The sequence below is a fragment of the Melampsora larici-populina genome, assembly GCF_000204055.1.
Source record: "Melampsora larici-populina 98AG31 unplaced genomic scaffold MELLAscaffold_14, whole genome shotgun sequence".
Taxonomy (NCBI): domain Eukaryota; kingdom Fungi; phylum Basidiomycota; class Pucciniomycetes; order Pucciniales; family Melampsoraceae; genus Melampsora; species Melampsora laricis-populina.
Window position 1 is genome coordinate 1371588 of NW_006768778.1, and position 16577 is coordinate 1388164.

The 16577-nt window shown below is 37.8% G+C and overlaps 3 protein-coding genes across 3 annotated transcripts; 2 read left to right on the forward strand and 1 right to left on the reverse strand.

The window, feature by feature from the left end:
• Positions 1-4151: 4151 nt before the first annotated feature.
• On the forward strand, positions 4152-4946 carry MELLADRAFT_62476 (uncharacterized protein; the record flags this gene model as incomplete). The annotated part of the gene is made up of 5 exons (XM_007408936.1): positions 4152-4252; positions 4302-4437; positions 4542-4625; positions 4709-4786; positions 4869-4946. 5 exons carry the CDS (start codon positions 4152-4154, stop codon positions 4944-4946), a joined length of 477 nt encoding a protein of 158 aa, XP_007408998.1.
• A 738-nt stretch (positions 4947-5684) lies between these two features.
• On the reverse strand, positions 5685-10931 carry MELLADRAFT_48033 (uncharacterized protein; the record flags this gene model as incomplete). The annotated part of the gene is made up of 15 exons (XM_007408989.1): positions 5685-6459; positions 6572-6865; positions 6952-7242; positions 7321-7415; positions 7509-7587; positions 7697-8032; positions 8143-8247; positions 8358-8454; positions 8545-8698; positions 8767-9013; positions 9344-9803; positions 9928-10015; positions 10253-10399; positions 10481-10656; positions 10736-10931. The coding sequence occupies 15 exons, from the start codon at positions 10854-10856 to the stop codon at positions 5952-5954; spliced, it is 3198 nt and encodes a 1065-aa protein (XP_007409051.1).
• Positions 10932-14205: 3274 nt separating this feature from the next.
• On the forward strand, positions 14206-16438 carry MELLADRAFT_116223 (uncharacterized protein; the record flags this gene model as incomplete). Its single annotated transcript, XM_007408937.1, has 5 exons — positions 14206-14345; positions 14422-14479; positions 14564-15317; positions 15396-15506; positions 15597-16438. The coding sequence occupies 5 exons, from the start codon at positions 14246-14248 to the stop codon at positions 16257-16259; spliced, it is 1686 nt and encodes a 561-aa protein (XP_007408999.1).
• Between the last annotated feature and the right edge of the window lie 139 nt (positions 16439-16577).

Consider the following 16577-nt stretch of genomic DNA (forward strand, 5'->3'; position numbering starts at 1 on the left):
CAAAAACACGAAAAATGTTATGTGTCTTTGTTAGTATAGTGGTCAGTACTCCCGCTTGTCACGCGGGCAACCGGGGTTCGAGTCCCCGACAGAGAGATCTTTTTGCCGGAGCAGCGATCAGCTAGATCTTTTCCCTACGGCTCTCTTTTGCTTTGATTGCAATTGAAAATTCCAGAGGAAGATAAGGTTTTTTTGCATATTTTTATGCTACAACAAAGGACAAATTGTTGTAAAATATTTTTACATTTTATAAAGCAGAACACCTAAAAGAATCAAAAATACATAGATTTTACGATGATTTTTTTAACAACTAAGCAAGTAAAAGATTGTGGAGTGAAAAGATCAGCACAGTATTGCATGGAACAGAGCTGCAATTTAAGTAAAGTTGTTCCACCACAGATGGCTGAAACGTCCAAGCCAGAAAATGCTGTGGTCCCTCCCTTGACATTGAGAACAGATCACAGTATCCAGGATTCCAGACCCTTAAACCCTTAGGAATACCAGAAGGCAAGATATCTACAAAGACGCTCGTCCACCGGATTGAAGGCCAGCTCATATCATTCAACCTTGGCCTCCATCTAGGTATGCGCCCTTGAATGCCAATCTCCATTCTTTCAGTCCGGATAGGTCAATCAGTCCAGATGAAGCTTTTATTTCCATTACATAAAAGCTCAACGTTCAGTAACCAACCCACGATACTATGGCTGACACAAGCTAGCTTACCTACGAATATGACATAGGATCCAGCACTTCTAGTGTCCTCTCCGTTGCTCACCCTCATCGGCTCCTCACTTTCCCTTCATCCTATTTACGACAACGTCTCAGACTCAGAGACGCTGAGTGAAGATACATCAATCAAATCACACCAATGTCAACCAATACCAACAAGATCAGATCAAGCAAGAATGGAGCTTCGACTTGTTAAAAATATTATATTATCAGAACTTTGGAAATCGCAAAACAGCTCCACAAGTCCGTTCTTCGCAATAACAAAAGGTTAGGCCTGCCTCAACAGTGAGTCGAACACTGGACCTTTTGCTTACTAGGCAAACACTCTACCACTGAGCTACTAAGGCCATGTATCGGTTTCTCAATAATTGGATACATATATAGAATGGTTAGGTCTACCACTGGGTCAACAGACGCGTTTGCGACGAGTTGCTGTTGAAAACGACTCGGAGAACGTCAGGCAAGTCGGTTTTTCACAGTCTTCAGACCATATTAAGTTTCTCCTGGTTTCTACATTTGAGACGTCGCGACGGTGAGCAGTATGAAAGGAAATAATTCACGCGATCGTGCAAGCTGGCGAAGTGATTGATCGATACCGACGCTGAGTGAATGACCGCGAGTAGGTTGACGATATTGGTTGCTAGATGCTGCAGTTATGAGCCTTACATTCTTTGTTGTAAAGCATGTATATGGTTGCAAGGGGTACGGACCCGGTCGTAGTTGATAATCTCGAAGGCATAAGCTTTGGGTTTAGTTGGTATTTGGCCAGGACTACGATGGACGAGAGAGGAGGGTGGAGGACAAACCCCAAACCTCAAACCCGGATACAGACTGTGCAGCCTGTACAGCCTGTACAGTTACTCAATACAGGAACCACCCTGTGCCGACTCCAGCATGAAACCGAAGAGCGACAGTTGCATTTCATGTGGATTGAAATAAGTATCAACAGTGGTAGCCATGTGGATAGATGAGATGGTATGATTAGAACTAGGTGAAGTAGAAAAGGAACGATCGTGATCTGCAGGATTACGTGGATTCATTCCAAGTCAAGTCAATTTGAATTCTCCACAAGATTTGATGAGGAGTCTTAGGAGGATTTAAAACACGATGAGTTGATTTCAAAATAGTTCAGAACCATGATTCATACCAGGTTCAAGAATCTCGAGTAAAACAGAATGAATTCAGCCATTTTGATTCCCAAATCCATTTGGTTGATGAACTTCATCATGAGGTATCTGCTCAGTGATATAGTTAACGAATCGTTGACAATTTGTTAAAGGTCTTCTTTGATTCTCAAAAGCAGTTGAGTGATTTCGACAGTTTTTCGCTGTCTTGTCTAAAAGCACCCAAGTTTCTCTACAAGTTATGATGGAACATCTTCAGCTGTAGATTAACCTCAACAAAGGTGTTCGCACGGCTCTGTAGAGCCCATACGGCTCTGTATAGCCCATACCCACCCTCACCGTTACGCTTGTCACTCATAAATCAAACTCGCCATCAAACGTGTATATTTCAAAGCAAATCTTTTTGTTTGATAAAAAGGTCAAAAGAAACCATAGTTAATACTTATCATTGTGAGTTTAATTCATTCTAGATGATTTAAAAACTTGCTTGTTATCATGATGTGATGATGAAACTGCATCTCAATTGGGAGCCGTCTGGAATCGTCTCTGGCTTCGTCTGGATTGTTTCTACGACGTTTTGGCAAGGTTTGATCAGACCTACTCGAAAATCGAGTATCTGTACAGGGCAATACAGGTTTGTGTTTTGGGTTTTGAGGTTTGTCCTCCACCCTCCTCTCTCGTCCATCGTACAGGACCCCGGAAAGCTCCAGGTCAACTATCCGACCTAAAACCACCCAAATTTACCTTTTCAATACCCTGTGACGCGGTAAAAACCCAAAAATTGAGGTCAAACAATTCCGGTTTCGTCGGTACGTACAAAGAGCAAAAATCGCTAAAATTTCCTCACGAGACAAATCCATTCGTTTTTCGTCGGTATGTACGTTGAAAAGGGAGTGTTTTTGGCCTTTTTTTCCGGCCAAAGACAAATCCATACCTGTCAGGTCGGTACGTCTGAATTCAAAAAAACGGGTGTTTGCTCGAGAAAGACCCAAAAAATTCCTTTTTCGTCGGTACGTCAGCGTTTTTTTGGACCCTCGATCCATACATTTTAGGTCGGATAGTTTACCTGGAGCTTTCCGGGGTCCTATTTGGCCACACTTTGGGGGAATGTCAAGGGGAATTCAAAAGATTCCCGTGATAGTTTTGAAAGACTCCAGTTGTCCCCATAGGTCTCCATTCCAGTTTCACTCAGCTGTTGTGTACTTTGGCTCATCGCAGATCATCAATCACACGCGGCCGATGAGCAACTGTACATTAGGATCGTACACTCAGTTGAAGGAAAGGCCAGATCCGCCTCTTCGAGATCAATCCTGGCCTGTCATTCGTGCCTCGAGGCTAGCTATATTAGTATAGCAGTATTTGTCTATGAGATAGTCGACAAGTGAAGTCAGCAATTATGATAAATTCAACTCGTCTGCTATGAGGTGTGCCTCTGTCGCTTGCTTGATTTCACATTGCCAGTCTCCTTATTCTTCGGCATTTTCCTTTTCAGGTCTAAAGGAGTCTCTGAGGTTGAGTTCCTAGTCAGCACATTAATAAAGATATACCCCTATTATAAGCCGTGGTTATTACCAAACTCTTGGAATGATGATGGTGACATTTTTCTTGATCTTCACTTTCCTCGGTTCAACGTAGGCTTTTTTCCATCTTTCTTTCCGGTTCACGACAACCAACATGTGATAATGTCTTTCTTATATTTCATATGCATCACACAGAGCTTGTAGGCCAGCTCGGCCTGGCAATAATACCAACCCGTGTACTAGCCCAGCATGTCTGAGTAGTGTTGTCGTCTTTGGTGCTTCTTATTGTGGTTCGTATTGATAGACAATCTTTCAACATATCAACAACTCTTCTCATACAGTCACATCTCTTTCTCGATTTGCTTTCATTTTCACAGACTCCAGCCACGCACAGAAAGGCTATCCATATTCATCAGGAAGGGTGTCAAACGGGCTTGTTTGGCCAGAATACCTGGCGCATCAACTCGATGCTCAGCTCTATGATTATGCGTAGTAAGCTCCCTTGTTCAGATTTTCTTCAGATTCTTACTAGATATTGATCCAAAAATCTCAATGCTATCAGCGCAGGGGCAACAGCTGGATCGGATAATGTACCCAATACTGCTCGGCAAATGGAGAAGTACATCTCAGATCTACAAAGTGGAAAGACTCATCTTGGATCAGGTCGTGTGTTACATATTGTTTGGGTTGGAATCAATTCTATTAATGAAATTTGGCAGGAGGGAAAAGGTGAAGCAGCTCTTGAAGCGGAGGTAGGAAGGGTTCATCAACAACTGAAATGGTTAATAAATCATCCAGAGTTGAACAAGCAAATGTCGGTGATTATCTCTCCATTTCAAAGCTTGCTTTAGAAAAGCACCACATACTATACGTGGATGAGTGAGAAAAACGCTCACCGAATTTCCTGATCGGGTTTGTGTTTCATCAGGATTTTTGCTGAATTCATCGTCATCACCATTCCACCACTCGAGCTTGTCCCAAATTCAGTTCAATTTGCTTCTCGATCTAAGAATCCATTGGGATCTTTAGACAGAGTCAAGGATTTAACAAGCACTTACAACCAGGTCAGTAAGCCTCGAAAATCTTGACAGATTTTTCTCCGACCGTTTCATTCCTTCATATAGTGAACACCAACATTAATGATAGACAACTTATTGAAATTTTACAGGGCTTAATGAAATTGCAATCAGATAAGATCCGAGTACTGGATATCGTTCCCTTTTGGTCAGACATTGCAAGCAATCCAAAAGAAGTAAAGTTCTTTTATGATCTACTCCATTTTACATATAACCCTTGATCTCACCTTTTCTGACTTGCTACCAAATTTATAAACAGTATGGATTCGCACACGTCAAAAAAGCGTGCCTAGGAGGAGGCAAAGTGTGCCCCAATCCTGTGGCCTACATGTATTGGGTAAGCACTTACCATCATTGTTATAAGTCTATTTGAAGGAAGAGAAAAAAAAGGTATATTAACACATGTCACGATACTATAGGATTCTTTGCACCCCACAACCACAATGCATGAAATCATTGCAAAACAGGTGCATGGGTATCTAGAAAAGATAGTGTAATTAATGTTAGTGAAATGAAACCTTGTCATCATCCTTCAAGTTTTGTCTCTTGACTGAAAATTTCTTTACCTTGCTTTCCTTCAAACTCTACATTGTAGGATAAACCCTTAAAATAATTAATGTCATACTAGAGTCTGATTTGTATAGGACAAATGTCATATCTTTGTGTATATCTGTTTGTTGGATTGTAATACTTTGTCCATATGAAGACATCACTTTCTTTTTAATAACAACTTGGAAGGATCTCTAATTGGATGAAGAGTTGTTTTGTGGTGGTATGTATAATTATTCATTTATTGGTCTTTGAAATTTGTACTTAATCTTGATGTCAACACTAGGGAGGTTTGGATTGGAAACACCTAAAATAAATCCGTACATGAAGATGCTACTTAAAATTTCTAAATTTTCAAAGAACTCTGAGAAAGATAATCATGTAGTCACTCTTTCCGTAGGTAGTCAGGGTAGTCATTCCAAATTGGTTCTAGCTTCACCTTACAATCACACATCATGTGACAATGGCATACCAGGCAAGCTACAATAGATTATTGTATGCAGGTGCCATTTCTTCTCTTTTCTTTTCACCTCATCTCTCAAAGTTTGAAACACAAGTCTTTCCAGATAAAACCTGATATACTTTGTTCAAAGTGAACTTTTTCAAATGAAAAGGCAAGATAAAGATTCTACATACCTCAATCTAAGTGAAATTAAATTAAATCCAGCAAACCCAAAAATTCATCTCAAATTTCAAAATAGATATGTATGCCATCACAAAACTTAAATGCCTTTATATACACAACATGCACTGTTCACATTAATCCTATGTATGTACATTATGTACAAAATAAACCCATCTCTTATAAACTCAAAACATACATTCTATTTTGTACAATCCAAACCAAAAAAAATGGTTCCCCAAAAACCCCTTCCTAAACTTTCCATTAAAATTCAAAATCATAATCCCATTATTTTCCTGTAAAACGAAAGATCCAAAGATTCAAAAAAAAATCAAGATAACAAGAAACCTCTAATCGTAATCATAGGTTCAAGATGAGTAACAATTTCTTTAGTTCTACCTACTCCCACTCCAACACCTCCAATCAATTTCTTACTACTCACTCCAACACCACCTTCTTCACTTTCATCACTGAAATAATCAGTTTTATCATAAGCTTCTAATAAACCAGTTCCACTTCTAATAGGTAGATCATTTAATTTCACTTCAATTTCATCATCATCTTCATCTTCATCAAGTCCTTCATTTGTCATCCTTCTATTCCGATTTCGATTTTGATACTCTTGTGTAATCGTATGATTTGTTTCTGATCTTGTCATTCTCATTGCTTCTCCTGCATTACAAATTTCTTGTACTCTATTCAGATCTAATCCAATATCTCCAAATAATTCTAATACGTAACGTCTTGTTAATAATCTATATGGATAGTTGGCTAAAATCGTTAATGCTCTATGAAACAAAGCTGGATCTTGAAATGTTTGCCGATGTTTAAGTTTAATCCTATATTATCAAAAAAAAATCCAATCATAAACCAAAAATCAACTCAAAATCAACTTTTTGATTTATCTATCAATCCAATAACTTAACACTTTCAAAAAGAAAATCTACATACCTTGCAAGAGTTCTCGATGAATTATTAGCCAAAAGATGATTACTCAAATTAGCAACAGCTACTAAAATCTGACGATGTAAAGTTGAATTGAATTCAGAGTAATGAATTAAATCGGGTAATGGTTTCTTTTTAAGTTTCCATGTCGGATTCACAATAAATTCATTTAATCTTTCAGGTACACAGATTCCGGTTAACGTTCCTAATGGTGTTTGAACGGATTTCCAACCTGAATCACTTAATAATTCGGATCCTTCTAATGTCGATGAAATCAAACCTAGAATATAACAACATGTTCTACAAAACAAAATCATTCAAAAAGTATAGTCAGATTCCTTTGTCAAACCACCTTCAGTCTGAAATAGAAACTCAAGAAAACTAACCCTCGAACAGAAAATACATTACTAGTCTCAGCAATTCCAGCAATCTCATCAATCACACCTTCAGGTTCCAGAAATGTTAAACCACCAGTAGATGATCCGATATTTCCAACCGCCCAAAGTGCTGTCTTTAACTCAGTGATCACTTCTAAATCGGTTTCTTCTAATCCATGTTTTCGAATCGTATCAAGAAATGTTTGGAAATGTCCCTTTGATCTTAAAAGTTCTCTTCCTTCTTCTGTCTTCACAAGTTCACCGTAGAAGTGTGGCGGTGGTGTTCCATCCGCACTGGCTCTAAGGTCGAATAAAGTGTTATGGTACATGAGATTTCTACTCTAAAGAACAATCGGAAATATCAATGAATTCTCTTACATTAGTTCTTCATCTTCTTCATCTCTTGTTCCATCCGCATTCAACACTTTGGACAAATACATCTCAAGCTGTATCACATAGTCTCTATTACGCTCCTTTTAGTGGTACACAGAGTGTTTGAAAAGAGTTGGGTAGGTAAGATGTCATTACTCGGCAACACATTCGAAAGAAAAAAAACGTTGACTAACCCTATACCATTCATCCATCTCTCGTTCAGTCCAATCGATTTCCTTCAAATACTTTGCCCCAACCGAAGTAGAAAGAAATCTACAAATAAATGAAACCATATCAACAAAGATTCACTTCTCACTTTATAAAACCAAAATCAAAGAAACCCCCCCAAAAAAAAGAAAAATCACACAAGAAAAATACAAACCTTAATAATAAAGGAGCACCAACCTCACCCAAGTTTTCTAATGCAGGTCTCATATTCACCACAGTTTCCAAAACTTCAATCGAACCTGTACAAACTTCTTCTAAGATCTCGACTGCTAAACCACAAACTTCGGGTGAAGGATCATAAAGTTGAGTGATCAAAAGTTTAATTAACCATCCGATCCCTCCTGCATTATTACTTAAATGATGACTTGAAGAAGATTGATTTAAATCCAAACGTGAAATTAATTTTTCTAAATGATGAGTTGAAAATAATCTAACATGTTTTACAGTAGAAGTAAGTGCTTTAGATAAAACTAATCTACAATGTCCATTACTATTTTTCTCAAAATTTCAAAAGTACAAAGAAAGAGGTCTTCTTCATTAGAAATTCCTTATTCAAAAAATCAAAGATCCAAAAAAATTGAAAAAATTTAGATTACTTACATTGAATAATCAATATTCTCAATCACTTCTTTCATCAAATCATCCCTACTTCTCATCTCACATAACGCATAGAATGACGTGAAAATCTTACATTTCTCCATAAGTCTATACGAATATATATTATTTTCATGAAAGTTCAATCAAACAAAATCTTAAGTTAGATCGCAAAACAAAGCACAAAAAATAAGATACTCGTATAGAAAGTTTATCTTAACTTGATTCCTTCTGGATATCGACTCAAAGTACCAAGCATTTCAAAATACCCATGTGCCAATGTATCTTCAACCCGAGCTTGAGAAAACAAAGAATCGGCTTGTGAAGTCGTTCCAGAATGCTAGCAAAGATTAAATCGGCAAAAAAGAAAGAGATGATAAGAAACTTAAAATTCAAAGAAACCAAAACTGATGATGATAAATCCACATACCGGATCTAATTGTCTTAAGCCTAATCCGATTTGATCCACCAACTTGTCTTCAGTTAAAAACCTAACACCAACCGAATCACTCAATAAAGTTTGAAGTGTAGAACAAGCCAATTTAGTATACTTTGAAGTATGCTAAAAGAAAAACAACAAGTTTAGTAATGGTCTATGAAAGAAAGACCAAATCGAATCAATTCACTAACTTTAGTTCGTTTGATATAAGGATATCTTCCTTCAAATGGATGTAAAAACCCAAGTACTCGTTTCATAATCTTAGTACTTCTAGTCAATTCTTCTAATCGTTTAGGATTCATATAAAGTGTACCTTCCATAAGTTCCAATAGTTTTTCAATATTCCATCGTGTATGATCTTTAGTGACAAGCACTTGTGTTTCAATTACCAATGCTCGGAAAGTAAAATCATCAATGTTGATTAGATTGATTCGATGCCTAGGGTCAGTCCAATGCAGCAAACGAGGTGCTGGTGCTGGTTCTGTCCCATTATTACCACTCCCGCTTCCACCGCCACCGCCACCGCCACCAGACCCACTCGCAGCTCCAGAGGCTGTCGACGAACTTCCACCCGTGATCAAACTCAGGCCACTACTCAAGCCGCTCACCGAAGCGCTAGCTCCAATATTTGAAGCCAAACTACCCTTGACCGATACACTTTCTCCGAGACCGGTAGTGTTTCCACTCCCACTTCCTGCTCCAGCTGTAGAGCTTAAGGTCACAGGAGTGAGCCCAAATGCACGAAATAGAGATATTTCGTCTACAAACGCAGAGTTGGAAGCTGAGCGATGTCGGCCTGAAAGGAATGGTGAAGCCAATCGTTGTTTGGTCCGATGTAGACTATCAACCTCTCGAAGTGCAGCTGTACCTGTAGACCGGTCTTCACGTAATTGAAATGATGCAGCTAGTTCAAAGAGTCTAGGTAATGATTGTATCCGAGTACCATAATGAAGAGGTAAGACTCGGTTGGACAAGTCTAAGATCTCAGCAATCAATAAAGAAGCTTTTTTTCTGACTTCTGAGGCTTTCTCCAATGAAGATTGAGCGGAACGTAAAGTTGAAGGAAGAATGTTTTCGGCAGGAGGTTTTGCTTCAGTAATTTCAATCAATGTTTCCAAAAGATTGACATCGAAAAAGACGAGAAGAATGACCGCAAGAAAATGTTCGACTAGTGTGGCCCGTTCGGAAACCTTTTCGGGCGCTTCTTTCGCAGGTTGCTGGGTATGACCTGGGTTGAATTGTTGACCAGGTTTTTGATAGTCTTGAAGTCCAATGACACAAAGTATGTTATGAGAGTCAATTAGAGCTGTCTAATAGATGATAAGGTCATATGATAGAAACGGAAAACGTACAAGTCAATCGTTTACCAGCCATGAAAGTGCTATACCAAGTTGAAGTCTTAATTTGAAATATTTCAAATAATGCACTAAGTAAAATAAGCTAAGAATTATAAAAAAGTATTAGTATTGACTACGAATGGGTTGATTCTTGATAACGCACCCGTCAAGAAGAAAGGAAAATGTAGATCGGACGCACTCGAACACTATTTGAAGGTACTTTCAATGACTGTACGTACATCCGAAGTGAGTGTTTATTGTTTAAGCATAAAAACATTAAACCTAGAGTAGCAAAAGAAGTCAAATTTACTCATGTCAGAAACAGATTGGAACATATGACCTTGGTGAACAAGTGTGGAAGGTAATAAGAGGACAAACCAGTCCATGACTTCATTAAAAACACAATCAGACGAGCACTAGCCCGTACCCGTTCGTCATGCGCTTGTGAAGAAGCAGCTCCCGCCTCAGTGATTCCAGCCAACGCGATCTGGTTCAAGGATTCATCTCAGTCTAAAGTTCATCATCATCAACACAAAGAGTTTTAATCCAACAAGATATTAAATCTCACCTCAAAATCCACACCAGGTCTAAGATATTGACGAAACATTGGACGATCGACCATTGCCATGATTGTTGCAGCAAGATAAGGTGCTAAATCACTAGAACCGATCCCTCCATCGGTTAAGCTGCTCATCAAAACTTTGATACCATCTGATTCAGCTAATAGACCAAAATCGCGAACCACTGAAGCGAGAATTGAAAAGGAAATGGATTGTGATCAATAACTTTCGATGGTATAGATGTAACTAATAGTTTGACTCACTCAATTCGCCTAATGTCTCAATGGCTAACTGCCGAAGTTTTTCTTCAGAAGTTTCTGCTATTGCTACTATTGCTCGAACCAAGCCAGTGGTCATGAAAGTTTGACAATTTTTATCCATCATGGAACGTATAAAGACAAGAGCTTGTTGTTTTTCTACTTCATGTCTATTATCCCTGGATAAAGATCTAAAACGAAAACAATGGTAAACCAATATAAACTTTGATTAAATGATCGAGTTTTAAGAAGAAGTTTCTTGCGGATCTTCTTACTTGATTAGAAAAAGTTCTACTCTCATTTCACGTAAATGATAAATATCATCTTGTGTATGGATCGAATATCGTAAGAGTCTATATGCTTCTGCACGAAGTTCGGTAGGATGAGAATCGGCCAACGAATTCAATGCACTATTTCCACATGATATCGTAAGCAAAAAAATCCCGAAAATTAAAAGATCAAAAAAGTCAATCAATATCAAATTTCAAGTTAAAAGATCAGAAAGGCTTGTGAAATTGAAATTGATTGAAAAAGAGAATAAGACAAACACCTTAAGAAATTCAAAACAATCAAACTCCATAAAATCCCAATATGTTTTCAAAATCCCAGATAATTTTCGTATCATTCTTGAATCATTTTGATTAGATGATTTAATCTCATTAAGGATGTTTTCAATTTCATTTTTTGCATTTTCTTTATCTTCTAAATGATTTTAAAATTCAATTCATTGTTGAAATACACTTTTAGCCAAACTCTTATTTTCAAAAACAAAACATCACGTCAATCAATCAAATTTGCTTACCATTTGATGGTACGAAAACAACTGAATCTTGAGTTGGAAGAGATTTCATGGTTGGATTGGGTCCATGTGTGTTACCCGCATTCACTGTAGCATGAGTCGTATTCTGTAATCGCCTTCTTCCTTTCCGAGGTGATCCAGCTAAATGATGTCATACAACAAAATCAATGATGAATTTATATTTAACAAATGAAATGATTTTCAAATTCTGACCTGTAAGAGCTTCTAGTGCTTCGATTTCTCGTACCAGTATCTTTACATTTCGATTAGCAAGATCAAGTTCAGCTTCAACAGATGCTTGTAATTGACTTGGACCAGTTCCAGCTCCACCAGTAGTATTCGAAGAAGAAGGATCAAACGCTTGACGTTTATTAGTTGTTCCAAGAGTCCCAGTTGAAGCAATCAAACCTTGACCAGCACCAACTTGATGAAGTAAATTTTCTGCACCACGTTGGATGGCTTCTGCACGTTCCAATCTAACTCTTAAGATTTGAAGTTGTTCTTTTGCCGTTTCTTTTGATGGTGTGGTGATACCTGTTATAGATTGTTGAATGTAAGAAGGTGGACCTGAAGGTGTTGTTAGTTGATCTGTTGAGTTTGAGTCGAGGTTTGACCCATTCAGATTGGTAGTGATCATAGTAGTTAAATGTGGTAGTAAATGAGGTCTTTCCATGAAATTTGATTTATTTTCAACTCCAACCCGATGTTCTCTGATGGTTCTGTTCTGATAGGTCTGTTCCGATGGTTCTATTTGATTGATGAGTCTGATGAACCTGATAGGTGGGTGGTGAGTGGTGAGTTGATGGTGATGGCGATGACAATGGTGTGAGAGTGTTCAGTGAAGAAATCGATTGGATGCTGTGCTTAATTTCAACTTGGATTTAGTGTTAAGTATCTTAAGTGATTCGACAATGACATCCTTTCAAGTTCCATCAAAACAACACTATCGCGCTCACCTTTGCTTTTGTGTCTCTCACTTGTTGTTAAGCAGGATATCACGGCAGGGTTAATAACATATCCTGTTGAAGCATACGAACTTTGACCTCTCTGGCACTTGCCCAAGCCTCAAACACTCTTCATGACGCGGCTGAATAAACAACAAATGACCTTGCTACCCAAATAGATTTTGCAGGGGTTAAGCTAGAGAGTTTTCACAAAAGGAGTTCATATCCATTTAACAAGATAAAAACCAATTATATATTCCTTATCGAACCATGTTTGGATCTCGGACTTCAAGTTGAATGAATCCATTGAAAGGTTTTCATCAACATATATCTCTTGTTGATTTATCATCCTGCTATCTGAAGGTCTCACATATCAAAGAAAGGGAAAATATTCCAACAAAATACGTATCTTGAAAAGGTGGGACTCCGTCTCCCTTTGTCAGAGTTGATCAAATTCTACGCAAGCTTCTCCACCAAAGTAAGGTGTGGCTTAAACTTGATTATAATTTGATAACCCCTCATGTCAAGTGACTTACTCAAATGCTGTTTAAACTCTCTTGAACTTTCAGGAATTAGAGATATAGGAAGACCTTTGACATAAACTTTCAATCATTTTGAAAACTCTGAAGATGTAAAATTAAATGAATGCGAATGTGTTGTTTGGGTTATGACTCTCTCTCTTTTTCTCTCTTAGCTCACAAAGCAAACATTGTGCTTTGTTTTTCAATTCTAATGATTATCAAGGGTGATCAGGGATATGAGTGAATGGTATTTTTATAGAGGCAAAAATTTTAGACTGATAGGATGATGATGCTCACAAGTGAAGCAGTGAATGATATCTTGTTAGACATTGGGAGTTAGAAGTGGAGGATGATGAATGAAGACAATTTGGAGAAAGTGATGAGCTTTTATACAATTTTTTTTCCCTCCAGTGTGTTTGAGAATGGCAAAAGTTTGGCAAGATGAATTGTTCCTGTTGAGCTCATCACTATATCGAATAACGCAGACCTAAATACCAGCTAAGATAACAGACTTGAAGAATATTGATCACACAATCAAAGCCTTGAGGTTTATTCTGGATCGACTAAACTCATATCATTACTTACACCCGCTACGAAACCCTTGATGATGTTTTCAAAAATACTGACTCTGCTTTATATCACGCACATCCTGCCGTTGGCTCAAAAAGAGTCGCGTTGGCTCGGAAGGAATTCCAAACTGATTTTAAAAAAATTGGGTATTTCCAATGCTCACTTCACTCATGAGCTTATCAAGTCCTTTGGCCAAACACCACCACGGTCAAAGAACATGGACCACTCAAGTCACTGGGATCTCAGATCCAACTGTGAACCATTCATCAACTTCCAAGGTCTACCTCCTTTCTCGTGTTTGCTGAGCCATTGAAAGGTCTGTCACCATAGTTCAACAGTATGTGCTATTGAAGGAATTTTTCTACCCGCACGTCGTCTCATTAATCGTTCTTGGCATTCGATTGGAGGATCCAAGTCAAATCAGGATCCTTTTGTTTTTGCAAGTTGAGAAAATCAATAAGGATCCGAAACCGATCTGACCCGTGATTCACCTCGGTCCTGCCTGATCCGAGTACATCCCGAGCACATCCTATCCGCTATACGGGTCACTCTCGAAACCCGAAGAGAAATGAAAACCCTCGAGTCGCGTTGTGTTAAACCTACCTCGCGTCTGAGACAGAATCATCTCAACTGAATTTTTCCAGCTTCTCCAAAATTATCTACATACCTTTACACCAAAACAATGAATTATCATAAATTCAAAGAAAATCGAAGTCATGTTCCGATTATGGAGATGCCAATCAATTGGACCAATTTTTTAGATGGAGTAGATGATGCAGAATGTAAGAAAGCGTTTTTTAAATTAATCTTATAACTTTTTGAAACACCCTACTAATTGAATATCGTTTTGGAAATTAGTTGAATCTTTTATTGGATTAGTTGATCATTTCACTGGTCGTAATATGATCCCACGTCCGTAAGTTTAAGAAAGTCATTATATTGGATTACAGATGTTCAAGACAAGATTGTTGAAGTCTTTCGAATCTGGTTTTTTGTTTAGGAAACAAATCCTACAATTGATTGCCATCATCATCGATCCTGTTCGATGTTTACCTACCCCACCACGTTCTTCAAATCATCAAATCGATCCACTTACAGTAACACCGATTGCTTTAAATGCTTTTGCTTATCTTGCTTCACTTATAAGAGTGGCTGGATCAGATTCGATTCTAAGATGTCTTCCAGGTTATGATTTAGATTCAGAAGTCATAATAGATATTGAAAACGATACAAGGATTCCTAATCCTAGACATACTACAACAGAAGAGATTTCATTCACAGGTGAAACTGAGTCACCTTTACTTTTAATCGTGGTTCAAATCCTCAAGGAAAGAAATCTTTGGAGTTTATTATTTAATATTGAATCTTTATCTGAAAGTTCTTTAAAAACTATAGATAATCTAAAGCTTGATGTTAAGATTTCTTCTGGTGCTTGGGATTTATTAGGTTTATTAACTTTAGCTTGGGAACTTGATTATAAACTTGATTATAAACTGGATCAAAAACTTGATATTTCAGATATAAAACCACTTGAACTAAATAACAGTGATCACTATAATATGCTATCATACTCTCCTCATCTTTTACGTCAATTTACTAAAGGACCTGGTGGCAGCCGAACCATCGATAGTCAGTTACTCAAAATCATCTTTTATCCCTTTTCACCTTCTGGCGCTTCTGGAAGTTGTGTTTGGGGAAATGTTGTCAACAACCTGGAAGAGGCCAGGAAGGTGTCAATTCGGCTATTAGGACTGGTGAGTACTAGAAATTCATCAGCCTTTTATACTGAGGTTCATACTGAATTTGTTTTTCGATTTACTTCTTGGGATTAGCTTCAAGATCTTGATGCTGCTGGTAAACTAGATCAGGGAAGCTTAATTCAAGAAATGAGCAGTCATATGATGACCATCTCCGATTCACCTACACTTCAAACTTTCATCAACGTAAGTTTTCTGAATTCCATACCAAGTCAAATGGTGAATATAATCTGATTGTGTCTTTTGATCTTGACTTCACTGCGACTTCTTTACCAGCGTTTACCGGCACATCACCCGAAATTCAATGCTAATCTAACATTAGCATTCTTTTTATCAATCACCCGATCAAAACCTATTTCCAAGACCGGTCTCACACGTACCGATTCACAAAGTAGTCTTTCATCTCGAGGTGGTGCTTCATCCGGAGGTTTTTCAAGTTCATCAAGTTTAAGACGTAACACATCTCAAGCTCGACTTACCTTTGCAACCGAGAGTTCACAGACTTCAAAGTTATTTGATTTTCCTTCATTAGACTATCTTGCTTCTCAAGTATTTGGTAGAATGCCAATGGAAATGGTAGCCATGGAAAAATCAAATGTGAAATATAATGGAATCTCAAAAAAGAAGTTTGCAGAAGTTGAAATAAGATACAGAACGGTTTTACTATCACTTTTGTCTTACGTCAGATCTGTGTTCTCAATATCATCATCATCAAATTCAAAGGACGATCAAGTTGATGAAGAAAATGAATGGAAGAAATCAATTAAAGATGGAAAAGTTTGGAAAGCCTTGATGGAAGCTCATGTGACGATCTTAACACTTGAAGGGTCTTGTTTAGGTGGAAATCGAGAAGATTGGAATGAAGATGTGAGAAAAGAATTAAATTTATGTAGGAAAAGGTTTGAGAGGTGTTTAGAAACGCTTAATTTAAATGCTTAATTTCACTGAATGGAACATCTTATGCTGTATATTAATTTTGTAACTCTTTGTTTTCATTTGTATGTGTCCTTTGTTTTGTTTAGTCATGAAGGTTTTGAATAACATGTTGTGATGAAGTGAAAAATGAGCAAAGTGATGACTCACTTAAACTCTAAGCCTGACCAGGTGCTTAATATCAAGACACTGAGTCCATCCTTTTTTGAAACAACTGAGAAGACTTTTTACATCACACTTGAGCTGGACTAACAGGTAGATCATTTCTTGGTGATCAATTACAACCATGTCCTCTTCCTGAATAATCCAATGGGTTCATCTTCA